The sequence below is a fragment of the Eulemur rufifrons genome, chromosome 20 (genome assembly GCF_041146395.1).
Source record: "Eulemur rufifrons isolate Redbay chromosome 20, OSU_ERuf_1, whole genome shotgun sequence".
Taxonomy (NCBI): domain Eukaryota; kingdom Metazoa; phylum Chordata; class Mammalia; order Primates; family Lemuridae; genus Eulemur; species Eulemur rufifrons.
Window position 1 is genome coordinate 14,638,283 of NC_091002.1, and position 25,439 is coordinate 14,663,721.

At 40.7% G+C, this 25,439-nt stretch overlaps 2 protein-coding genes and 1 non-coding gene across 6 annotated transcripts in view; 2 read left to right on the plus strand and 1 right to left on the minus strand.

Annotated features, from left to right (window-relative positions):
• Positions 1-3,880: 3,880 nt before the first annotated feature.
• Positions 3,881-18,183, minus strand: MGME1 (mitochondrial genome maintenance exonuclease 1). Of its 3 annotated transcripts, none has more exons than XM_069495865.1 (5): positions 18,083-18,183; positions 16,835-17,413; positions 12,612-12,828; positions 5,395-5,527; positions 3,881-5,006 (listed from the first exon to the last, which is right to left on the minus strand). In XM_069495865.1, exons 2-5 carry the CDS (start codon positions 17,343-17,345, stop codon positions 4,845-4,847), a joined length of 1,023 nt encoding a protein of 340 aa, XP_069351966.1. In that variant the 5' UTR covers positions 17,346-17,413; positions 18,083-18,183; the 3' UTR covers positions 3,881-4,844. The 3 variants fall into 3 exon arrangements, with proteins under 3 accessions (XP_069351966.1, XP_069351968.1, XP_069351967.1); XM_069495867.1 differs by lacking the exon at positions 18,083-18,183 and adding an exon at positions 17,989-18,031; XM_069495866.1 differs by lacking the exon at positions 18,083-18,183 and adding an exon at positions 17,837-17,875.
• Positions 18,184-18,279: 96 nt separating this feature from the next.
• LOC138400518 (sorting nexin-5) overlaps positions 18,280-25,439 on the plus strand; it is a 28,297-nt gene continuing 21,137 nt past the window's right edge. The window contains exons 1-2 of one of the 2 annotated variants that reach the window (XM_069495425.1): positions 18,280-18,394; positions 18,631-18,713. In XM_069495425.1, the coding sequence (XP_069351526.1) occupies positions 18,663-18,713 (51 nt within the window). In that variant the 5' untranslated portion in view covers positions 18,280-18,394; positions 18,631-18,662. Of the gene's footprint in view, positions 18,395-18,455; positions 18,714-25,439 lie in introns of those variants that run through there. The other variant, XM_069495424.1, reaches the window with a different exon arrangement.
• On the plus strand, positions 25,083-25,319 carry LOC138401317 (small nucleolar RNA SNORD17). Its single transcript, XR_011236476.1, has one exon. It is a non-coding gene; the product is annotated as a small nucleolar RNA SNORD17 (small nucleolar RNA).

Sequence of the window (25,439 nt, forward strand, 5' to 3'; positions counted from 1 at the left end):
GGAAGTGAGGAAATTTCAGGCCCCACCAGTGGGAGTGTAAGTTGATATCACCATTTTGCAGAGGAATTTCGCAGTCATGTTCAAGCTGTGACCCAGCACACAGGTCCAGGTTTGGTCACTTGGTAATGATGGTTAACATTGTGTTCCCACTATGTCAGGCACTGTTCTAAGTGCTTGCTTCATTTACTCCTCACAACTCTAAGAAGTAGACACTACTATTTCCCCCCAAATTACAGATGAGGAAATCACCCACAGAAAGGTCGGGTAACTTGTCCAAGGTTACAGAGACAGTAGGTGGCAGAGCCCCGACCCACACCCTACTTTCCACTACACTGCATGTGCCTTGTGTGCTGCTGGCTGCACTGTCTGTAGCAGCAAAACATTGTTAACCGAACAGTCCCTCAGCATGACAGTAAAATATGAGGGCATACCGCGGAACAGGGAAAAGGAACGCACTGGGTGTAGAAGTGGGCAACCTGGAGAGAGCTCAGAAACAAACGCCGAAACCAAGTAAAAAATCTAAAAACACAGAAAGCAAAATTGTATCATTCATGGAGACCAGAATAGGTAGTAAAACTATAAAAGGATACACAGTACAGGGGAAACGTACACACCAAATTTATGATGGTGCTTGTCTCAGGAGAGAGGGAAATAGGATCAGGGAGACAAAGAAAAGGGCTTTTAAGTTTATCGGTTAATGTTCTATTTATATCTACCTCTCTTTATCTATCTCTTCAGTAGAAAGGAAGTTGCTCAAACCCGAACCCGAACCCAGAACAGCATTTTATGACTAGATCTTCACAAATGCATTACTCAAACTCCACAACTGTTATAAGCCTTTGGCTCAACCAGGGGCTTCTCCCCAGAGAGTCTCTCAAGTTCCCTTCCATAGTCTAAATAACTTAAATGATCAGTAGGTTAGACTTCCAGCAGCAGCACATCTCCCTTTACTTTTAAGCCTCTGCTGAGGCAAGGGAGGGAGGGAAGGAAGGAGGAAAGAAGGAAGGGTGAGTGTGCCTTTTATTTAGCATAGATTGGTTTAAAACAGTGTTTCTCTTTAGGTACCAGCTCCAAACAACTTGTTTCTTTAAAAATAGAAGTCCCAACTATTCCTTTTCTTTCTTTGCTTTTTTTTTTTTTTTTTTTTTTTAAGAGACAAGGTCTCACTCTGTTGCCCAGGCTGGAGTGCAGTGATGCAATCATAGCTCACTGTAGCCTAAAGTGATCCTCCCACCTCAACCTCCAAAGTAGCTGGGACTACAGGCACACACACCTGGCTAATTTTTCTTCTTTTTCTTTTTGTAGAGATGGGCGAATCTCAAAATACTGCCTAGGCCGGTCTCGAACTCCTAGTCTCAAGCAATCCTCCCGCCTGGGCCTCCTAAGGTGCTGAGATAACAGGCTTAAGCCACTATTCCTGGCCTACTTTTTTATTAAAACAGATTTTTCCCCCCCCAACTATTCCCTTGCTTCACTTTTTTTTGGGGGGAGGGAGGTGAGAGGATCAGGGTAGGTTATAATCAAATGTTTAATTGCTCAGGTGGAAAGCTGCAGTGATTAAAACAAATTACCCCTCTCTAACTCCTTTTAACTGGTAGGCAAATTGGTTACCTAGAAACACATTGACTTATGACTACACCTCTTCCTATATTTACCTGGGTCAACACATATGAAACCATAGGTCATATGGTGACATGTTTTCCTAGAATTATAATAGATTTATAGAGGTTAATGTTCTTACATTATCAAGCTCTGAGGAAGAGGCCAGGTAGGAGAGGGGGAAGCCATAATTTGGGGGGGGGAGTTGAAAATTGGTTTTTGTGTCCATACGGAGCTTTTGTTAGCTGCTAAATGCACTAAGGATGGGCAGAACTGCAGAGGAGGCTGGGCGTGGTGACTCAGGGCTGTAATCCTAGCATTCTGGGAGGCCGAGGTGGGCAGATCATTTGAGCTCAAGAGTTCGAGAACAGCCTGAGCAAGAGTGAGACCCCGTCTCTACTAAAAATAGAAAGAAATTAGCTGGACATCTAAAAATATACATAGAAAAAATTAGCCGGGCATAGTGGTGCATGCCTGTAGTCCCAGCTACTCAGGAGGCTGAGACAGGAGGATTGCTTGAGCCCAGGAGTTTGAGGTTGCTTTGAGCTAGGCTGACACCACGGCACTCTAGCGCGGGCAACAGAGTGAGACTCTGTCTAAAAAACAAAGAACTGCAGAGGAAAAGAGAATGCAGTTAGCTTTGAATTTAGTGGAGGGTCTCAAAACTAAATACTGTAAGCCTATGTTCTGCACTTGTGTGAGGAAACCTCCTCAGAAGAGCAATAGACACCTCCTTTTAAAAAAATTTAATTATCCTTAATTAGAATCTCTTCTTACTGTGAATCCTCAGTTTCATGTCACTGGAGTTTAATATGCCATATATCACTTAGGGGAAGCCGTGGTATCTGAAAATTAGTAACATACATGTCTATTCTTGAAAAATTTCAACTCATTTTAGGAGCTCAAATTTGACTTTCGCCTCCTATGCCTCTGTAATGACAGTAACTTTTTTTCATTCACATTTACATCTCAGGAGATTGACACTTCTTTATTTGGTGAAATCTGAGGAGTATCAGGATTGTTATGAGAAAGTGGTGAGCCCCTGAGCAGCTCAAGAAAACCTGCCCGGGATTTACCTTCATTGTTCTCATACCAACCACATCTTCCTGATCAGATTCTTCAGGCCACCGTTAGCTTAGGAGACTCATAGTACAAAGTGACAGGTCTGAGTTGAATTTATATTAACACAATAGAACAACTCTATTGTTTGTTTGTTTGTTTGTTTGTTTTTGAGACAGAGTCTCACTCTGTTGCCCAGGCTAGAGTGAGTGCCGTGGCGTCAGCCTAGCTCATAGCAACCTCAAACTCCTGAGCTCAAGCGATCCTCCTGTCTCAGCCTCCCGAGTAGCTGGGACTACAGGCATGTGCCACCATGCCCGGCTAATTTTTTCTATATATATTTTTAGCCGTCCATATAATTTCTTTCAATTTTTAGTAGAGGTGGGGTCTCGCTCTTGCTCAGGCTGGTCTCGAACTCCTGAGCTCAATCGATCCGCCCACCTCGGCCTCCCAGAGTGCTAGGATTACAGGCGTGAGCCACCGCGCCCGGCCAGAACAACTCTATTAAAATGAAATTTTGCTGGGTCTAGTCTCCTAAATTCTAAGGGTTAGTGAGGCCTTATCAGAGCAAAGTGGCAAAATCTGTTAGTACAACTTTTAACTGTCTCACTTCATTTTTGACTTTGGAAATTACAGACTACAGGAATATATGCTGCTAAAAAAAAAAAAACCCACATATTCAAAAGTATATGGACTTAACACAAAGGTCTCCCTAATGTTCCTGCCTCCTACCTGAACCTTGCTTTCTTTGCCAGGTGACCATGGTTGGGAGCTTAGCGAGGACACCTTCTTTTATGCATTTACACAGAACACATACCAAAGCCACTCGGTCAGTGGTAACATTTTGAATTTAAAAACAAAGTCCATACCCTGGGCACATCGTGAGACCCCTGTCTCTACAGGAAAAAAAAGAAAAAAATAGCCAGTATAGGGGCACACACTTATAGTCCTAGCTACTGGGTAGGCTAATAAGGTAGAAGAATCACTTGGGCCCAAGAGTTTGAAGCTGCAGCGAGCTATGACTGCACCACTGCACTCCAGCCTGGGCGACAGAATGATATGGGAAAAAAAACAAAACCCAAAAGCAAAAGCAAAACCAAACCACAAAGTCTAAACCATTTCTAGGTTTATGAAATTATCCTAAAAACACACAAATTGAAATAAAAAGAAACAAAACTAAAAGCCTCATTACTCATTCCTTGTATTTTATTTCTCACAAATAATGGCTAATAAAAAAAGTCATCGTAGCACCCTACTATTTTAAAGCAGCAACTTTAATTTAAATGCTAACAGGCTCAATCCTTAAGCAGGAAACCCTCCCCCAAGGCTATAATGTGCATTTATTTAAGTTTCCCAAACCAAATGACAACTAATAATTTTTATTACCTATCAAACACAGAAAAAACTGGATATTACTGTTCCCCTATAGTTGAAAGATTCTACATACGATAAATTTTCTCCACGTACATGATCCTTTGACTCACGCCAGAAATAGCTACTAAAACACCTACAATTATGATTTGCAAACAGGGGTCTGGGTAGTTCTGGGGGTGATTTGGTGGTATGCCAAGGCATACTGCCAACGGCTTGGAATATGTCCATCTTTCCAGACCACCATTTACATGAGGCTGAATAATCACATATTTATTTTTAAAAAAGGTTAAATGTTAGCTTTTTTCCCCCAACTGAAATATATAGAGAACCCCAATATATAAAACAAGTTTTAGGAAACTGCACCAGTAGTGGTAGTTGGCCAATGTCTTCTCCTTCCACACACCCTAGGGGTGTGTGTCCTCTTTCCTCCCAGTGAACCCTGGGGAAAGGCTTGGCACACCCAGCCTCACTGCCTTCCAATCTCAGTTCAAAGACTGGGCATCCTGCCCAGGACACAAAACGTTCTACCAAGGTAGTGTAAGAGTCACCAGCATGACTGCCCATCCTGCTTGCCCTCTTTTCAGGTAAACAGTAGATGTGGAATAGTTGGTATTCTATGTGCTGAAGTCCAGCTCTTTAAATCTAGACTTTCCTGGATCTTCAGAATTTTTGGTAGTAATACATTTCAACACATTAATATTTCTGTTTATGTTAATGTAGCACTCCGATCCGGTAGCACCTATGAACATTTTTAGATTAAACAGCATTATAGCTTCCCAAACTGCTGAATGTTCTCAAATAGCATCCGCTTCCTAATCTGATTTCTGAATATTCTGATTCTTTTTCTTTTCTGTATATTCTTCTAGTCGAAGAAGCCACTTGGCCCAGTACTGGGAACAAAGCTCTGCATCCATGAGATGTGAGTGGGCAGGGGATCCGTCTTTATAGGCCACCACAATTAAGCCACACTGAACCTGGAAGAAACAAAGGGCAATTCTACTATTATTACAGTAGATCCAGAGTTTAGGTTCATTTCCTTCTTACTCCAGGGCAAATTCAGTCAGTACAAAATAATCTATGGTAACATATTCTAACTTCGAAATTAAGGTGGGTTGATGAAAGACTGCACTAGGACACACAAGAACACAAAGATGACAGATAAAAGAATGGATTGTGATCATTAAAGAACTATTAAAAAAAAAAAAAAAAGCCCAGGAATAGGGGGGAAGATGCTTTTTAAAGTGGGAGATGGACAAGGGACAGAGTAAGCAGTGGGATAAAAATAGAGTAAAACCCCCAAGGACTAAAGTAGCTGCAAGCACTGAGCAAAGCTTTAAGTGAGTAGAGGCTCAGTGTCCTGACCTGAAAGCTGTAGTTGGCATCATGGTTCATGGCACCCATGTATGCCACAACTTGCAGTGGGTTGTCAAATGTATTTCGGATAAAAGGTTTTGGTTTCTCTGATGTCTTCCAATCAATCACACACAGCTCACCCCTAAAGAGAAACCAAAGGAAGTCTTTGTAGATAATAGTTCAAACTGAAAAACTCTATTAGGTTAACTCTCCTCTTATGCATAAGTTTACTACTTGTCACCCAATGACCATGGCTTCTATTCTCCACTTTTTTGTTTTTTTTAAAGAGATAGGGTCTCACTATTTTGCCCAGGTTGGACTCGAACTCCTGGACTCCAGCATTCCTCCCACTGCAGCCTCCAGAGTAGCTGGGACTACAGGCATGTGTCACCACATCCAGCTCTCCACTGTTTAAAATGGGCTTTACTTCTCAGGATTAGAAAGGTGTAATGCTCTCTTTCCTCTGAATCGTTACTGATTTAGGTCAGTAATGAGCCCATTGAAGGTATGATGGAAAATGATTTCTGAAGCACACCCATGAGAGCTACAGATGTAGGCCACATGGGAGAAGTGGGAAACAACTTTTCTGCTGTTTAAGTTTCTAACCTTTCTCATAATTCCTTTGGACCTCCATGGCCTCCTGTCATGTCACTACAGCTCTAGACAGAGTACAACTTATATAATATATCTATCTATAAGATCAGTCTAGAGCAGCACTGTCTGAAAGAAAGAAAATTTGAGCCGTGTCATTTTAAATTTTCTAGTAGCCACATAGAAAAGAAAAAAATGACACAGGTGAAATTTTAATGTTTTACTTGACCAATATATCTAAAATATTATCATTTCAATATATAATCAATATAACAAGTTATCAATGGGATATTTTACATTTTCTTGTACTAAGCCATTGGAATCTAGTTTGTATATCATTACAGCACACTTGAGTTTGGACTGACCACATCCAAGTGCTCAATACCCATATGTGATTAGTGGCTACTCTATTGAACAGCGCAAGTGTATAGATAATGCTGTCTTTATAATTGTTTTGTAATATTGCTGAGTTTGACAATCTATGTGAGTGAGTAAAGGGCTCCAGTTACTCCAGGAGGCTGCTGTTCCCGATTCTTTCAGTTGAATAAATCAAAATGCCTTTAAAAAAGATTTCTGCCATAGACCACTGTTTATAGCAATGTATTATAGTTGTAGAACTTAAAAATGTGAAGAAAAATCTTAGTAGCAGACTGAAAGCTGTAAAACATTAATTGGAGATGATACAAATAAATGTTAAGATATCCCGTGTTCATGCATTGGAAGAATTAATATTGTTAACATGTCCATACTGCCCAAAGCAATCTACAGATTCAATGCAGTCTCTATCAAAATTCCAATGGTATTTTTCATAGAAATAGAAAAAATAATCCTAAAAATCATATGGAACCACAAAAGACCCCAAATAGCCAAAGCAATCTTAAGCAAAAAGAGCAAAGCTGGAGGCATCACACTCCTTGATTTCAAAGTATAGTCACATATCAATTAACAACAAGGATATGTTCTGAGAATTGGGTTGTTAGGCAACTTCACTGTTGTGCAAATAACATAGAGCGCACTTACACAAACCTAGACAGTACAGCCTACCACACACTTAAGCGCTATGGTACAGCCTATTGCTCCTAGGCTACAAAATTGTACAGCCATGTTACTATACTGAATACTGTAGGCAATTGTAACACAATGGTCAGTATTTGTATATCTAAACATATCTAAGCATAGAAAAGGCATGGTAAAAATACAGTATAAAAGATAAAAAATGGTATACCTGTATAGGGCACTTACCGTGAATGAAACCTGCAGGACTGGACATTGCTCTGGTGAGTCAGTGAGTGAGTGGTGAGTGAATGTGAAGGCCTAGGACATTACCGTACACTACTGTAGACTTCATAAACATTGTACACTTAGGCTACGCCAAATTAAAAACCTATTTTTCTTTCTTTAATAATACATTAAACTTTGCTTACTATAACGCTTTTACTTTATAAACTTTTTAATCTTTTAACTTTTTTTACTCTTGTAATAATTAAAACACATTGTACAACTGTATGAAAGCATTTTTTCTTTCTTTATTTTATAAGCTTTTTTCTATTTTGAAAATTATTTATTTACTTTTTAAACTTTTTTGTTAAAACTAAGACACAAACACACACATTAGCCTAGGTCCACACAAGGTCAGGATCAGTGTAAATACAGAAACCAGTTAACAGTCATTTATTATCAAGTACTATGTACTGTAATGTACATAATTGTCTGTGCTATACTTTCATACCATTGGTAGTGCAGTAGGTTTGTTTATACCAGCATAACCATAAACACATGAGTAATATGTTATGCTATGATGTTACAATGGTTGTGACATCACTAGGTGTTAGGAATTTTTCAGCGCCATTATAATTTTATGGGACCACTGTTGTCTATGTGATCTACTGCTGACCGAAACATTGTTACTCGACACATGACTGTGTATTATAAAGCTATTGTAATCAAATAGCATGTTATCGGCATAAAAACAGACACATAAACCAATGGAACAGGATAGAGAGCGTGCATTTACAGTCAATTGATTTTTAACAAAGGAAAGCTGGATATCCACTTGCGGAAGAATGCAATTTGACCCTTATCTCACACCACATACAAAAATCAACTCAAACTTAAAGACTTAAACTAAGACCTGGAACTGTAAAACTACTGGAAGAAAATGGGGAAAAGCTCTGCAACACTAGTCTGGGCAGTGATTTCCCAGATAGAACCCCCAAAGCACAGGTAACAAAAGCAAAAATACACAAATGCATCAAATTAAAAAGCTTCTGCATGGCAAAGGAAACAATTAAGAATGAAGAGACAACCCAAGAAACGGGAGAAAAATATTTGGAAACCATACATTTGATAAGGAACTCAAACAACTAAATAGCAAGAATACAACCCAACTGAAAAATGGGCAGCAGGCATGGCCACTTAAGAGGCTGGGGTGAGAGGACTGCTGCTTGAGGCCAGGAGTTTGAGGCTGTAGTGTACCATGATTGTGCCTGTGATTAGCCACTGCCATTAATATTGTTAACATGTTCATACTATCCAAAGTAGTATCTGGATATCTGTTAGAATCGTTATTATTTTAGACAAAAGATAACAAGTGTTGCTGACGATGTGGAGAAAAGGGAACACTGGTTCACTGTTGGTGGGAATGTAAATTAGTATAGCCATTTTGGAAAAGACTATAGAGGTTGCTCAAAAAACTAAAAATAGAACTACCATTTGATCCAGCAATCCCACTTCTGGGTATATAGCCAAAGAAATTCAAACAGTATGTTGAAGAGACATCTATCTGCACTCTCATATTCATCAATGGATAAAGAAAATGTGGTATGAATACAGAAAGAAACATTATCCAAGAAACAAAAGAATTCTGGCAGAGTGTGGTGGCTCACGCCTGTAATCCTAGTACTCTGGGGGGCCAAGGTGGGAGGATCGCTCAAGGTCAGAAGTTCGAGACCAGCCTGAGCAAGAGCGAGACTCCGTCTCTACTAAAAATAGAAAGAAATTATCTGGACAACTAAAAATATATAGAGAAAAAAAAATTAGCCGGGCATGGTGGCACATGCCTGTAGTCCCAGCTACTCGGGAGGCTGAGGCAAGAGGATTGCTTAAGCCCAGGAGTTTGAGGTTGCTGTGAGCTAGGCTGATGCCACGGCACTCTAGCCTGGGTGACAGAGCAAGACTCCATCTCAAAAAATAAATAAATAAAAACAATGGAATTCTGTCATTTTTGACAACATGGGTAAACATGGAGGACATTATGCTAAGTGAAATGAGCCAAGCACAGAAAGACAAAAACTTCATGATCTCACTTATATGTAGAATCTAAAAAAGCTGAACTCAGTAGCAGAGAGAGTAGAATGGGAGTTACTAGAGGCTTGGCAGGCAGGGGGAGAAGGGGAGTTGATAGTCAAAGCGTACAAAGATTCAGTTAGGCGGGTGGAATACGTTTTAATGATGGATTGCACAGCATAGTGACCACAGTTAATAATAATGGACAGTATATTTTTAAACCACTAAAAGAGGCCAAGCGTGGTGACTCACGCCTATAATCCCAGCACTTTGGGAGGCCAAGGTGGAAGAATCACTTGAGCTCAGGAGGTCAAGGCCAGTCTGGGCAACATACCAAGACCCTGTCTCTAAAAAATTTTTTTTAATTAGCTGAGCATGGTGGTGCACACCTATAGTCCCAGCTACTCAGGAGGTTGAGGTGGCAGGATCTCTGGAGCCTAGAAGTTACAGTGAGTAGGTTTTAAAAGCTCTCACCACCAAAAAGTGGTAAGTAGGTGAGGTGACAGGTATGTTAATTAGCTTGATTTAATCCTTTCACATGTACACATATATCAAAACATTATATCCCATAAATATATATAATTATTTGTCAATCAAAAATAATTTAAAATTCTTAGTAGCATAAACTCAAAATTGCAATAGACAGTTTACAAATTGCTCTTAGGCAAATGAAAAGATGCTCAGCCTCCTCATTTACGCAGATTGAAAATACAATGCTACCAAAATTACCAACATTGTGTTGTTAAAGGTGTTCACAAATAAGCAGGCTTACATCTTTTATAATTTAAAATGCACATACCCTTGACCCAGCAATTTCCCTTTTAGGTAAGTACTGGGAGAGCAATGGCTTGATATCTCGGGTGCAAGGGAGAAATGCCTGGGAGATTTAAGAAGTATTCATGTCCAGGTCTACTTCAAACAAGTTGAATTTATTCCATTTATCGCCCATCCAAAATCAATAAACAAATGCATCTGCCCAGAGAAGCCCTGTAGTATACAAGGAAGCACATGCACTGCAGCATTGTTTGTAACAGTGAAACATTATAATAGAAATAACCTCAATGTTCCCAATAGGGAAATGGATATGGCTCATTCAAAGGAACACCAAACACCAGTCAACAGGACAGGAGTGGATCAAAACAGTAGTGCTAACATCTATTGAATAGATAGTATACATTTTAAAACATTTGTTGAATAGATAATATGCATTTTAAGCACTGTTCAGGGCATATCTCATTTGATATTCACAACCACCCTATGAGATAGGTACTATCATCGGTCTTATTTTAGGGATGAATAAACTGAGGTACAGAGACACTAAGTAACTGGCCTAAGTGTAGATGAAAAGCCAGAATCTGATCCTAGACAGTCTGGCTCCTGAGCCCAGTATCTTAACAGCTTTATGATACTGTGTGTCTAGAGATTTCTATATATTGTGACTCTCACAGCTCTGAGTGTAACAATACATAAGTGCTATGTGCGTGTGCATTATACATAGTGTTGTGTGTGTTAAAGAGGGTAATAAATAGACTGAAAGGACACAGTACCAAATTTACAACAGTGAATGCCTTTGGCCAGGGGATTGTGAGAGGAGGGAGGAGGTGACTCAAGGAACTTGAGCTTAATTTGTAATGTTGTATTAATTTCTTTTTAAAAAAGAAGCAAATATAACAGTGTTATTAACTATTAATTCTGGGTAATGGAAAATTATTAAAAGAGAAAAGAATGTTGCAGATCTACATAAACAAATAAGGAAAGATGTTTAAATACTTTTTTTTAAGTGGAAAAAAAGCAGGTTATAGCATCTGTGTTAAGAAGTATAGGTGTGGGGCAAATGATTATACAGTTATAAAATATCTCAGGAACACAAAAACCTTTTAAACAGAAGTTAAAAACAGAGTGGGTGTGGGGGATCCACTTTTAATTGCTTGAATTAGCAAAGTGCATACATTATCCATTAAAAATTCCTTTTAAATTTCTAAAATGGTAAGTTTCAAAAATGTTCATATTCTCAATGTTGATGCTCTGATTTAAAGAACAAAAAACAAACAGCAGTGCTATGGACATATAATCCCTATGAAAAGCATTTGGTGTCAGGAACTTCTTTCTTGTAGGCCTTGGGTAGATGTGATTGCATGGCTCCCTTGATAATCTAAAGGGCAGCCCAAAATAGCCTATTAAATTTCTTGGCACACAGGGCTGTTCTCAGATGGGAGGCTATTATGGCATAAAACTGTTAAGTGGTTCTAAAATAGTTTCCAGACTAATAAATATTGTCATTTTTCTTTAACTTAAATTTTAACTACAGCTCCAGGGTTTACACACACAGATTTTTCTTCCCATCCCTTCTTGTTGCTCCCGTGCTTTGTTTGGCATAGGGACAACTCCAGGTTACAGCTACCCTTGGAATCTGGAGTACAGGGAAAAACAGTAACACAGCAGCAATTTATTTATTTATTTATTTATTTTTTGAGACAGAATCTGGCTCTCTTGCCCAGGCTAGAGTGCCGTGGCATCAGCCTAGCTCACAGCAACCTCAAACTCCTGGGCTCAAGCAATCCTACTGCCTCAGCCTCCCGAGTAGCTGGGACTACAGGCATGTGCCACCATGCCCGGCTAATTTTTTCTATATATTTTTTTAGTTGGCCAGATAATTTCTTTCTATTTTTTTAGTAGAGACAGGGTCTCGCTCTTGGTCAGGCTGGTATTGAACTCCTGAGCTCAAAGGAGTTCTTAGCCTCCCAAGTGCTAGGATTACAGGCGTCAGCCACCGCGCCCAGCCACAGCAGCAATTTAAAACGCTTCAACTCCCAGGATGCTCAAACTGAAATGAAAAAATAAAAGAAAGAAAAAAAAAAAAACTGCAGGAAGCTTTAGTGAGTTCAGAGTTCCTACCCATGTCAACCATTGCCTGGAAGCCAGGAAAAGAGGTGATTTTCAAAACCAACAGTTCATGATACAATCTTTAGGAAAACAGGAAAGAAAAAGCAGAAATTATGGATCATATGGCTGATATCTTGCTTGGGAGGAAGGGAGGAAGCACAGGCTGGAAAACAGGCCATGCTAGGGATATTGAAAAGTATACCTTTTCTCCACCAAACAATTTGATTTTGGAATATTGGTTGACAAGGATTGTGTGGCTCTTCCCCCTGTATCTGTCCTCACCTCCTGCCCCATACCCAATTGTTTTACCTGTCACATAGGTTTTGACTTGAAAGACGCAGAGGCAGCAGTTATCTATAGGCATTCCTTGAAACAGGAGTTCAGAGGAAAATGTACATTTTGACAGGCATCTGGCCCAACCTGCACTAATTCACCTCCATACTGTGATGGAAACAATTCATACTTACTGATACTCAGCCACACAGTCCAGCAGACCTGTATACTTCAAGGTTTCATGTTGAACGGCACTTTCAAGAGCTTGAACTCCACTGATATCTTTCAGAATATGCTGGACGCTTTCGACATAACCAGATTTGAGATTTTCATCTCTCTCTTTTAAGTTTCCCTGGGGTGAAAGCATGCTTTCCAAGGCTCCATGGAACCGCTTCCCTTGTAAAAACATGTCTGAAAAGAAAAGAGGGGAAAAGAAGGGGGGGGGGGGAACCAAACAAAGCTAGTACTAAAAAACATATCAAAAAAACCTCTGAATGATAAAATTAAAAATTAGGTAAAATTATATAAATATATAATAATATATAAAAATATATAATTATAAAAATTATATGGTAATAAACAAAAAATTTAAATTACACAAGTTATTAAGTGACAACCCCTAAGAAACCAAATTTTAGCGTCTTGTGAAACCTAAGCATGCATTTTGAAAACTAAAAGTATTAGAGTAGTTTAGACAATAAGATGCTTTAAAAGGAAGTATTTCTAGTAGAATTAGGGCAAAGCTACAAGTACATGTTACAGATCTAGCAGCTGTTAAGATCACACCTAGTTTATGGTGCTATGTATTTAAGTATCCAATTTAATAAGTTAACTGGTTGTGATAAAAAAAAAAATCAATAGAAACGTAGGGAACTGTGCCTCTGTTTATGGCTCTTTTTTTACCACAACTTAATATGAATACAGGTGGGAGAATCCTTTTACTAATAGGATTAGTGACAAGCAAGGAATGAAAGTCAAGGCACATACAAATTAAAAACAATGAATTAGATATTGTGGGATTTGGAGGGAGAGGAAAATACGATATTCTTCTGCACTTTTTTTTAAGTGTTAGAACAGCCCGAGATGGTTGCTGTGCCCAGAATTGTTTTCCTTATACATTTTTAAGAAAAGGGAATACAAACAGATTCAACAAATGCAAAAAATATACTTGTTTCTTGGTAAGAGAAGGAAAGGAAGAGTGGGCATTGTTATGCTAACCATTGCCCTTGGTGCTTTCAAAACATTATTTAATTTTCAAACACATCAATCTAGCAAGATAAGGATTATTACCCTTATTTTAATGAATGAGGCAATGTGGTCTATGCGGTGCTGTTAATTGGCCTAAAAGCAAAAAGCTGGACAGGTAGCCTGGCACCAGAATCTGTGTTCTTTCCAGTCCACCACACATTAGAGCAAAGAGGCAAACTCAGAGACTATCATTTAGAAACACACAGACTCAGAGGAGGAAATACATGTGCTTGGAGACAGACCCACAGAAAAGGAGGAAAACAATGCATTTAATGAGGTAATATTAAACCATATTACCTATGTCAAGTATTTTTTACAAAGATTTTGAAAGGTCAATGATCTCATTGGCAAAAAACGGAATCCCTTCTGGGCAATTACTTGAAGAGTTAAATGAAATTCAACTTAGGGCCAGGTGCAGTGGCTCACGCCTATAATCCTAGCACTCTGGGAGGCCGAAGCGAGAGGATTGCTTGAGCTCAGGAGTTTAAGAACAGCCTGAGCAAGAGTGAGACCCCATCTCTACCAAAAATAGAAAGAAATTATCTGGACAATTAAAAATATGTATAGAAAAAATGAGCTGGGCATGGTAGCAAATGCCTGTAGTCCCAGCCACTTGGGAGGCTGAGGCAGAAGGATTGTTTAAGCCCAGGAGTTTGAGGTTGCTGTGAGCTAGGCTGATGCCAGGGCACTCTCTAGCCAGGGAAACAGAGCGAGACTCTGTCTCAAAAAGAAAGAAAAAGAAATTCAACTTAGGAACTAAGTTATTCTATTCTAAATTTACTTGGTTCAGTTGGAATCATTAACACATAAAAGACCAACAAGAAATTTAAGACTGATAGAATTAAACCCTAGGGGGAAGAAGTGTAACATTCATCTATAGAGTAGCTTAATGATGCAAAAGACAAACATGTTAAAAACAGGAAGCAAAAGAGTTGCTTTATCAACTGTGACATATATACAGACAATTCATTTCCCACTGCTAACTTTACATCAGAAATGTCATCAGAAAGTAAACATATGTTTTTCCCATAGTGTAATTTTATTTTAGTTAAAAATAAAAGGTTGCAGTGAGCTATAATAAAGCCACTGCACTCGACCCTGGGTGACAGAGGGAGACCCTGTCTCCAAAAAAAAATCAGTATAGCAAAAAAACTAAAAAGTAAACCCAGCCTTGTCCACTATGATCAACACAAATATAGATCAGAGTAAATCAGATTTTCTCATTCTTGCCAATCTTCAAAAGGTGAACTGATGCTTGGGAAATTGCTCAGTGTTTGGAAGAATGCCAGCTCTGGGCACATCTGGCCTTTGACAAGAGCAGGAAAAAAGGAATTTATCGATCCAATATTTTTCAGCCTACCTCTTCAGACATATTAACCAATTTAGTGAGTTATATGTTTTTTTCACTTTTTTTGGCCATGACACTAATCTGTATATTTCCCTTTATTTATTTAAAGTGATTCTGCTCATTACTTAAGGTTAACTGAGTTAACTGAGAGACGAGGCACAGCACTAATCTAGATCAACAAAGTTGACTCTGAAAAAACAACCATAGTTTTCCTCAGGGCCTGGGCTGTTAGGGCTCATTCACATTCCAAACAGAAATTCCTCTGTCTATCTAGAGGGCCCTGGGCATACTTCCTTACTTTGTGCCAAAAGCTACAGACCCTAGGGTCCCACATGTCCCAGCAGATTTCTGCCTTTACATTTCTTTTCAGTAATTTCACCTGTGACATTCCGGATTTAAGGAAAATCAAAACAATTTATGAGGAAACTATCAATTCTAAATTCTAGTGGCAAGAATAAAAGCTTATGATGCCATTAAAAGATTTTTATGCTGCTTGCTTAGAAAGTAGAGAATAAAGGGCTGGGCACAGTGCCTATAATCCTAGCACTCCGGGAGGCCGACGCAGGAGGATCCCTTGAGCTCAGAGGTTCAAGACCAGCCTGAGCAAGAGCAAGACCCTGGCTCTACTAAAAATAGAGAAAAAAAAAAAATTAGCTGGGCAACTAAAAATAGAAAAAATTAGCCAGGCATGGTGGCTCGTGCCTGTAGTCCCAGCTATTCAGGAGGCTGAGGCAGGAGGATCGCTTGAGCCCATGAGTTTGAGGTTACTGTGAGCTAGGCCAATGCCAGGGCACTCTAGCCTGGGCAACATAGTGAGACTCTGTCTCAAAAAAAAAAAATTAAAAAAAAAAAAGAAAGTATATTTTGGTGGTCGTTGCTAATTAACTATCCTAAGAAGGCAGTTAGCCCCTGCATGTTGTCTTTGGCCCACACAGCTGAGGAACGTTATGAGGAGCTAAGTCCTAACCTTGACCATTTTTGCCATATCCAGTACCACCTACATATACTATTTTTTAAAAAACATTTGACATGTTTAATATGTTACACACTTACATACACAAATGCAATTTTTTAAAAGGTGCTTGAAAATAAGTACACTGGTCTTAAAATAAAAATACTTATGTACCACTAGGGGTACATATACTGCTCTCTGGGAAGCATGGGCTATGGAAAGATAGATTTAACTAAAGACACCTATATAATCCTGATGGGACCAGCTAATTCACCTGTATCAATGGTCTTTTTTTTTTTTTTAATAGAATCTGTTCTCACTTGTCTAAGTTAGTAAATTAGAAGTTGAAGGCTAAAATTTATTCTTAGATCCTTCTCAAGAACATTTGATCATCTCAATTTACCAAGATCTAAATATAGATCATGTGTTTTGTTGCCGGGGTTTTTAAATTTACCAGTTTACACTGATAAGTAGAGCAATGGGTATTCACTAAATTCCGAACAGAATTCATAGCAAAAAACCAGAATTCTGTTTTCAGGTGATTGACTTTTTTCCATAATCAAGGAAAACAAGCAATTCTAATATTAAGTTTGTAGCTGATAAAATAAATTAATGTTATGTATCATTTAATCAAATTACTTGATCTCTGTGCTTCTTTCATCTGTAACATGGGGATAATAGTATCTGTGCTTCATAGGACTGTCATGAGGGTTAAGTGAGTTAACACACAAAAAGTGCTATTTCATGCTAATTACTATTATTTGAAAGTAATTCTTCACTAGTAAGTTTTAAAAAAAACCCTCATTCTTTTGACACCAGTGCTCTATATTCTAGAAAACAGTGACTATACAGAACTACAATTGAATTACTTGAAGTATATTCTTTAAAGCCATTTTCTCCCAGTTCCAGAATCATTCGCTGTTTCCACCTCTCCAGATAGAAAATCTGTTGTTTTGTCATGGTCTCCTGAAGGATTCGGGTCACGCTTGGTACCACATTCCTTTGCAAAGGGATTTTCAAAGGAATTGAGGGATCGCTTGTCTCTGGTTTAACATTTCTCTCTGGATTGAAGATAGGAAACCAATTTTGTGGAACTCTTGCTTCGTCTTCTTGCTTTGGGGGTTTTTGCTTACTCACAGGTCCATACAGTAAAGCATCTTCATCGAACAGTGATTCTGGGGTGCGGGCAAGGCCCCTGAACGACAAGACAGACTGTACTAAATGAGAGTATTTTTCTTGGTCCACTTCTTCATATGGGTTCATTTTTTTGTTCCGGCCACACGAATAACAGGAAGTGGAGAAATACACAAGGGCAGCCGGTTCCACTGAAAACCGCTTTGAACTTCTGAGCTGCCTGCAAATGGTCTGAAAAGCCTTCATCTTTAGATTTGTTTTCACTTCTTTCTAGTCTATTTGCAATGTCGAGGGCCTTTTATATTTTTGTAATCCTATTAAAGAGAAAACCATCAAAGTGAAAGCTGTATCACAATGATATTGCACATCAAAACTGTATTTAATAAACTTTTTGGACATAGCTATTTCCCAAAAAGATTCTCATCAATACCTGAAGCACCAGCACCTATTAAATGCGAATTAGTAGACAGCTTGGGGCAAGACCTCTCGAATCTTTAATCTTAAGAAATGTGACGCCAAGGAAGGGAGGCCTGTGCGTGAGACACAGAACAAAACCAAGAAGTCGGTCCTATAGCTGCCATGGCAGTTACAGTTCACGACCGATCCCTGAACACCAGGTTCTTTGCTAAATATTCTGTACAGATAGCTCTCATTTAATCCTCACACTCTTTAACGTAGGCACTATTATGACCCCGTTTTACAGACGGAGCTGGTAAGAGGCGGTCAGCAGGACCCACCTTCGCGATCCCCAGAAAGTTGCCTCCCGCTCCGTCGTAGGTGTGGACCCCTGGCTGATACAGGACGAGCTGTGGCCCCTGCACAGGGCAGGAGTTTGTACTAGGGAAAAGACAGCTTAAATAGAAGCCCAGAGTACGGCAGGGGTCGGTACCTCAGAAACCACCACGCTTCGCTTAACTCCCAGGGTGCGAATCACCTCTCGGGACCCGTACTTTCATCCGTCCCGCGCTTTGGGCTTGACTTACACAGGGCAGTCCCGGCATGCACTGCAGCGCTCACGCCTCAGGCCCTTGCTTGTTCCCCTCCGGGGACGCGCGATCAGGAGGGAGTCCTTCCCCTCAGGCGGAAGCGCGGGCGCCTCCAAATCGCGCCCTTTTGTTCTCACGAGATCTTGTTACGTCACCGCTCGTCGCCATCTTGGAGCCGGGTTGAGTAATAAATTCCCCCGCGCTGAAGCGTGGTCTTTCTTGAGACGCGCCTCATCGGGATAGTGTCTGTGGCTGTGTGTCCCCGTAGCGGTCCTGCGATCGGCGTTCTCCGCGTGGTGCGGAGCAAGGGTAGGCCCCGCGTTGCATCTTTGCCCGGCTCCAAGATGGACGGCAGCGGGGACGGGGAGGCCGCTCTGGGGGAGCACGTGGCGCCCTGCTCGCCTGCTCCCGGGGCTGCTGGGATGGTGGCGGAGTCCCGAGGCCTCCTGCCGCCGTCGGGCAGGGAGGCCAGCGGAGGCGGGGCTGTGGCCGCCCCTGAGAGGCGCCCCGGCGGCGGCGGTCCAGCCTCTTCTTTCCTCGCACAGCCAGGCGGCCCCTGCTCGAGTCCCGCGTCGCCATGGCCGCGGTTCCCGAGTTGCTGCAGCAGCAGGAGGAGGATCGCAACAAGGTGAGCTCCGTCCTCCCCGCCTCAGGCTCCAGGCGGGAGGCCCCGCCGAGCTCCTGAACCCCTGCATTCCTTCTCCTGCCTTTCTGCAGGGCCCTGGCTGCTCGTGGACTCCTCAACGCGGGAAGCACCCGCGAGACCCCGAGCATCCTCCCCGGCTCCGTCCTTCCTGAAGGCTGCCTCAGGCAGCCCCTGCGGACCCTCCTATTTTGCTAAGGAGGGAACCAGAGACCCGGGACTTTACTCAGAAGCCTTCACCCTGGTGCCCAGTACCGAGCGGACGCTCGGCCAGTCTCAGGCTAATCCCTGGAGAAACCAGAATGTGTTATGTTAAACCTTCTTAAAACTTATCTTGACATCGTGGTGACTGGTAGGTGAAAGTGAAATCCGCGTAACGTGCAGTAAACGACAGAGTTTGGTTTTTTGCCTCCAAAATTGCCTGCTCCCCCCCTTTGAGAAAACGGTCTTTTTGGCTCAAACAACTGGGGAAATTCCATTAAATCAGCTATCTGAAGCATTTTTCTTAGAACTTCGTAAATGCTAAACGCGTCTTTGTGGGAGTTGTGTAATTTTTAGTAGGTGCTCAAATACTTGTTTGACTTGGTATTTATTTTTAAATCTTGTCTATTTATGTAAGTTATCCTCAGGCCGCGTATATCTTGAGGTCTAAAAGATTATTAGTGCAATAAACCGTGGTTACCATAGTCGATTAAAGATTCAGTGACAAGTCTCCACTCTTTTATTGGTCTTTTAAATTTAAAGTCTTGTTAGTTTTGCTATGATACAGGTTGTGAGCCACAACCCTATCTGCAGAATCATCAACATGAAAGTAATTTTTTCGATAGAAAAATTAAAATCTAAAAGTACAAACTGTCTAAAATTTAAGTAACTTGGAACCATCTAAAAAATTTATATCTCTTTGAAAGTCAAAAGCACCATGATAGCAACTTCATCTAGTCAGTAAATACCAAAGTTCCAAAGTGGCTAGACTATTCCAACAAGAAAATCGTTGTTTTGTTAGTTGCTGAAATAGAATTTTGTACATGGGCAACCTTGGTTGGGCTATCTCTTTAAAAGTTGAAATTTTTTACTAAAACTGAAGGTGAGAACTTGAGACTACTATTCTTTAGGTAGTTTTCTCCCAGAAGTGTAGATACCAGATAGGAATTTTGACAGCAATTTGTTTTTCTTATTTTCTGGTGGATTCTTCCTTCTAGCTCTCTTGATCCACAATCAGCTACGTAAAAGGGCTTGATTGCCTCAACCTACCTCCTTATTTATTAGTACAGTATATTGCAACTGGTTTTTAGAATGACTTCCCAATCCTGATCCTCCAGCAAAATTGGAGGAGGGTTATGAAGGCTATTTCCTGCCTCCTGGTTTTAGTGGCCGCAGGAACTTTGTCCATATCTGTGGTGAAGAGGACTATATAGCATTGTTTTCCTTCTGATTTTTTAAATTATATAAATGAGGAGATAATAAAACTAAAATATTACCCTAACATGTGGCTTCATTTTATTTCTTGTCTGCTGATACTAAGTACTGTGCTGTGGTGGATCAGGTCCCTGGTTTTACAGTTAACCAAAAGAGAGTTTGGGTCAAGTATAAAAAATAAGGGGAGGCCAAGTCTTGGGCAAACTCTTCTAGCTGTAATACAGTGTGGGGTGTTGTTGTTGTTGTTGGGGTTTTTTTTGTTTTTTGTTTTTTTTTTGAGACAAAGTCTGTTGCCTGGGCTAGAGTGCCATGGCATCAGCCTAGCTCACAGCAACCTCAAACTCCTGAACTCAAGCAATCCTACTGCCTTAGCCTCCCGAGTAGCTGGGACTACAGGCATGCGCCACCATGCCCGGCTAATTTTTTCTATATATTTTTAGCTGTCCAGCTAATTGTTTTCTATTTTTTTTAGTAGAGATAGGGGTCTCACTGTTGCTCAGGCTGATCTCAGACTCCTGAGCTCAAAGCATCCGCCCGCCTTGGCCTCCCAGAGTGCTAGGATTACTGGCGTGAGCCACCGTGCCCGGCCTTGTAATACAGTTTTATTAGTTAACTGAAATCGTTTTCATTGTTACTGAAAATGTTTTGCTATGATACAGGTTGTGAGCTACAACCCTATGTGCAGAATCATCAATGTGAAAGTAATTTTTTCGACAGAAAAATTCAAATCTAAAAGTTGTTACAAGCTGATTATTTGCTTTGGTTTGGGATTCCCATGAGGATGGGGTTAAGACCTACTAATAAGGTAGAAAGCATAATTAAGATTTTGAATGCTAGTACAATGCTCATTCTGACTAATTCAGCAAAACTGAAGAGAGCTGTGTCTGATAGCCAGAGACTTCCATTTTGTAACATCTTTTAGCTCAAGATGTTGGAGTTTCTCAGCAGAGTTCCATGGTTAGTTTGGTTCTTAACTAGTCCTCTACTAATGGGAAAGATTGTATTTTGATCTTCAAGTGTAGAAAACTTGGGTTTTACGAAGTCTAGCACCATTTGGTCCCACCTTTGTGGTACCTAAGAAACTGCCCTGTCTCCCACATTGACTGGATGAGAGTTCTCATGTGTCTGGGATTTTTAGTGGGTAGGGAGAAATAATTGGGGATTAGGCAGAAAGAACCTTGTTCTAAAAGTAAGTTACCCCCATCTCCAGTCTTCTCTCACTTTCTAGGTGCTACAGGGCTTCTCTTTGCCAAAAGTCATTAAATTGTTGGGCACTGTATTTAGGTGCCCACTCACAAATTTACTGTGTGTCTTGGGGGTCTTTCTCTGGGGGTTGAGTCATGTTCCCTTTAGTCTAGCAAACCTGTGGCAAGTTGAGCACAACAGCATCGTTTGTAGGTGTTGGAGACCTGACTGCCTCCTGGGACTTTTCTTTGATTCTAAAGATTCTTTAGATTCCTCTGCCTTATGACTGTAAATGTACGGAAATAAGTTGAGCAGATGGAAGGGAAAAGCCCTGCTAGGGGGTTGAAAACTGTTCTTACGTTTCTCAGTACTTGACAGGGCCAGGTGATAATCCTTCCCAGCCTAGTGCTGTTTTTAATGAGGGGTCCTCCTTCCCTGACAATAACAACCTGGCCTTAACTTTTACTAGTTGGTTACATTGGTTTTGGTGGATGGTGTCTGTCCTTCTCATACCCAGTCATTAACATTATCGCCTAAATGCTGCTGCTCTGGTTTGCAGGTAAAAAGATTTTTGTGGGTGTTTTTTTTTGAACTGATGGAAGGTGCCGCAAGGGGCACCTCCATCAGCTAGGATGAAAGAGTGTCCTGCAGTTTGTTAGTATAGTAACAATACTGAACTTTGACCAAAACTGCAGCAAGTCCAAATAACCAAATATTGTAGACTGAAGTTTTATGCTACACTCCTGACTTTTTTCTTTTTTAAAATAAGGAAGTATAACTTAAGCTGCCCACGCCTTGGTTCTGGTTCAGTAACTTGCACACAATGTCTTAAGGTCCCTATTTGTGAATACTACTTTAGCAGGTCGTGATCTGCTCACATTTTTTTTTTGGCAGTAGATAGAAATGGCCAAGAGGCTGTAAGGATTTTCTGGATTTTACTTTTAAGATCTAAATTCGTATTTGGTGAGATCTAGTAGTTGACTACCCATCTAATCTAGAGCTGTAGTTTAAAAGAGGGTTTCTCAGTCTGAGCACTGTTGACATTTTGGGCCTGACCATTTTTTTCCTCTTGGGGATTATCCTGTGCAATGTAGGGTGTTCAGCAACATTCCTGACCTCTACTAGGTGACTGTCTCCTCCCTTCCTGTTGAAATAGTCAAAAATATCTGCAGAGATTGTCAGAAATGTCCTGGGGGGCTAGTGGAGAGACAATGGTCCCTGTTTGAAAATCACTGGTTTAAACTGACTTCGTTCTAAAATGATGTGGTATGGGTGGGGTCAAGTTGCAGCATTATGCCAGCTGCAAATTTTTCCAGGTCTGTGATCAGTAATTTCTTGCCTAAAGAAATAACATGCCACATGAAATAAGCATTGTTGAATATTTTCCACCAATATTGAGGAGCCTTATTAAGAGGTGATAAAAGGGTTTTCTTCAGGGAGTTCTGGGCAGTCAGGATTATGAGGAGCAGCTGTGTACTTACTGTGCTTGTGAGTGAAGTGCCAGCTTTGGACATCAGAAACCTGAGCTGCTTGTGCCATAGTGCTTGTAAAGCATGGTGGGCTAGAATTGAAGCTCACTGACATGCTACAGAGAGGAACTTGATATAAAATTCTGTTTTTATTATCAGAGCCTTGTTGCTTTAGCAAATTAAATGAGAACAGTTCTGTAGGTCAGGCCCTTAATTTCTCAAATGGCCAGTAGTCAAAGAAATGTGTAGTAAAGTTAGTATTTAGGGAAACAAGGTAACTTTTAATGATCCCAATTTTTAGAAAAGACTTATTTCAGAGCTTTGTAAATTCTGCCTTTTCATTTGGAACTACAAAAGAAGATGACTGCAGGGGATGTCTTGTTTCATGGGAATGTGATAAACTGGCTTTTTTAAAAGCGTCAATTGAGAGGTTTCTTTGCATGGTCTGACTTTCCCACAAAACGATTTCTTCACCTTCGATACCTATCATTTTCTGATTGGCCATTGAGGTACTCTTTGATTTATTTTTTTAAAGAGACTGGGTTTTGCTTGTTGCCCAGGTTGGAGTGTGGTGGTGGAATCATACTCACTGCAGCCTTGAATTCCTAGGCTCCAGTGATCCTCCTGCCTCAGCCCTCCCGACTAGCTGGGACTATGGGTATGTACAACCATGCCCCATTAACTTATTTTAGTGTTTTGTAGGGATGGGTTCTTGCTGTGTTTCCAAGGCTAGTCTCGAACTCCTGGGCTTGGGCTTAAAAGCAGTCGTCCTGTCTCAGCCTCCCAAAGTGTTAGGATGATAGGCATGAGCCCTCAAGCCCAGCCTGAGGTATTCTTAAGAAGAGATATCTCTCCTAAAAGAGTGACATGGAAAATTGTTTTAACTGTTTGACACCCCAGGGCAAACCATAAATAAGAAGGGAAGAAAGTGTTAGTTGCAGTATGAGAGGCAGAGGAATGGGACTGAATTTAGAAATTGGGTCCTTGGCTTGTCTTTTTCCCACTTTACATATTGGCATAATTTTTTTTCAGTCAGTCCTGTGTAGTCTGGACAGAAAAGTGTAATTTTCTCAAAATAGCTGCTCATGTTAACCTGTGGTATGCAGTTTCTGCCTGAAAAGTTCTGTTTCTGAACGGCACACTCCTAAGTATTCTGGGCAGGATAAATGGTGAAGACTACAAATGCAGATGGCCCTGATTTCAGGGCTTTCACTTGATCTTTCAAGAAGAGCACTACAAAGCTGAGACATTGTGCTGATGGGTACTAGGTGGTGGCTGGTGGGTGATAAAATGACCATTGGGGTTGTTTTTTTTTTTTTTAAGAGAGGAGATCTCATGTTGCTCAGGCTAACCTTGAACTCTGGGGTTCAAGCAGTCCTCCTGCCTCAGACTCTAGTTTCTACAAGTATAATACTCAGCCTTCTGAGTGCTACACCTGCATGATTTGGGACATTTGCTGTACCTCAGACTCAAAACAAATGTCCAGCCACAAAGCAGTCAGCCTTCTCTCCATACTGCCATTTGTGTCTCAAACTGAGATGACCAACAAGTTTAAGTTCAGACAACTCTACCAATGTTGCAAATCATCTTTCTTGGTGACAAAAGTAAATTCTCAAACCTATTTCCATCTCAGGTTGATCATAAAGCGAGAGCATAAAGGGCAGGCTGTGAATGTTCTTAAGTACCCTCATCCACATGAGTAAAAAGGGAACTTTTGGGATGAGGTCTTGATGGGGTTCGGTAGTGGGTGAAGGGCTTCAGTGCTGAATGAAGGAGATTGATGTTTCCGGGTTTCATTTGTTGGCGCTGCTTTTCCTGTAGCAATGGTGTGTTGATTCCCAATGAGATTGCTCTGGTAGGAGATCCTTACAGATCATAGACAGGTTAACCTTTTTGCTTTATGAATTCATTTGAAAATAATTTAGGTACCTAGTAATGCGATGAATTTCTTTCCTTCTTTCTTTCTTTTTTTGTTTTTTTTTTTATTTTGGAGACAGGGTCTTGCTCTGTCACCCAGGCTAACGTCCATTGGCGGCATCATAGCTCACTGTAACCTCAAACTCTGAGCTCAAGTGATCGTTCTGCCTTGGCCGCCTGCGTAGCTGGGACTACAGTCATGAGTCACCACACCCAGCTAATTTTTCTATTATTTTGTAGAGACAGGGTCTCAACTATTGCTCAGGTTGGATTTCTTGACATGAATGAGTTATTTAAGGCAGTAATTCAACTTAATGTCTTTGTGGTTCCATGTTGAGATTCCACCAGTGCATGGACTTGCAGCCTTGTGAAATGATGATTCAGTTTATCCATTCGCTGAGTGCGCTGCACTGACCTCCTTCCAAGCCTCAGTTCCTGTTCTAGGAACTTGGGGCTATGTAGCCTCCAAATGCCCTGCACTCTGCAGTGTTCTGCTGTGGACCGCTTGGGTTTTGGTAGACTATCGGTAAGGATGGTTGGTGTCAGCAGGGATAGGCCCCTCGGGGTCCCATCTCACAAAGATGAGTGGTGAAAATCTGATCACTTGCTGCAGCCTTTTGCCTAGCATTTTATTACGCTTATACCTGTGTGACTTTTATAGCTATTATCTATGCTAGCGGACTGAGATCTTTTAGAAGTCCTTGGTTCTTTTGAGGACTGAGAT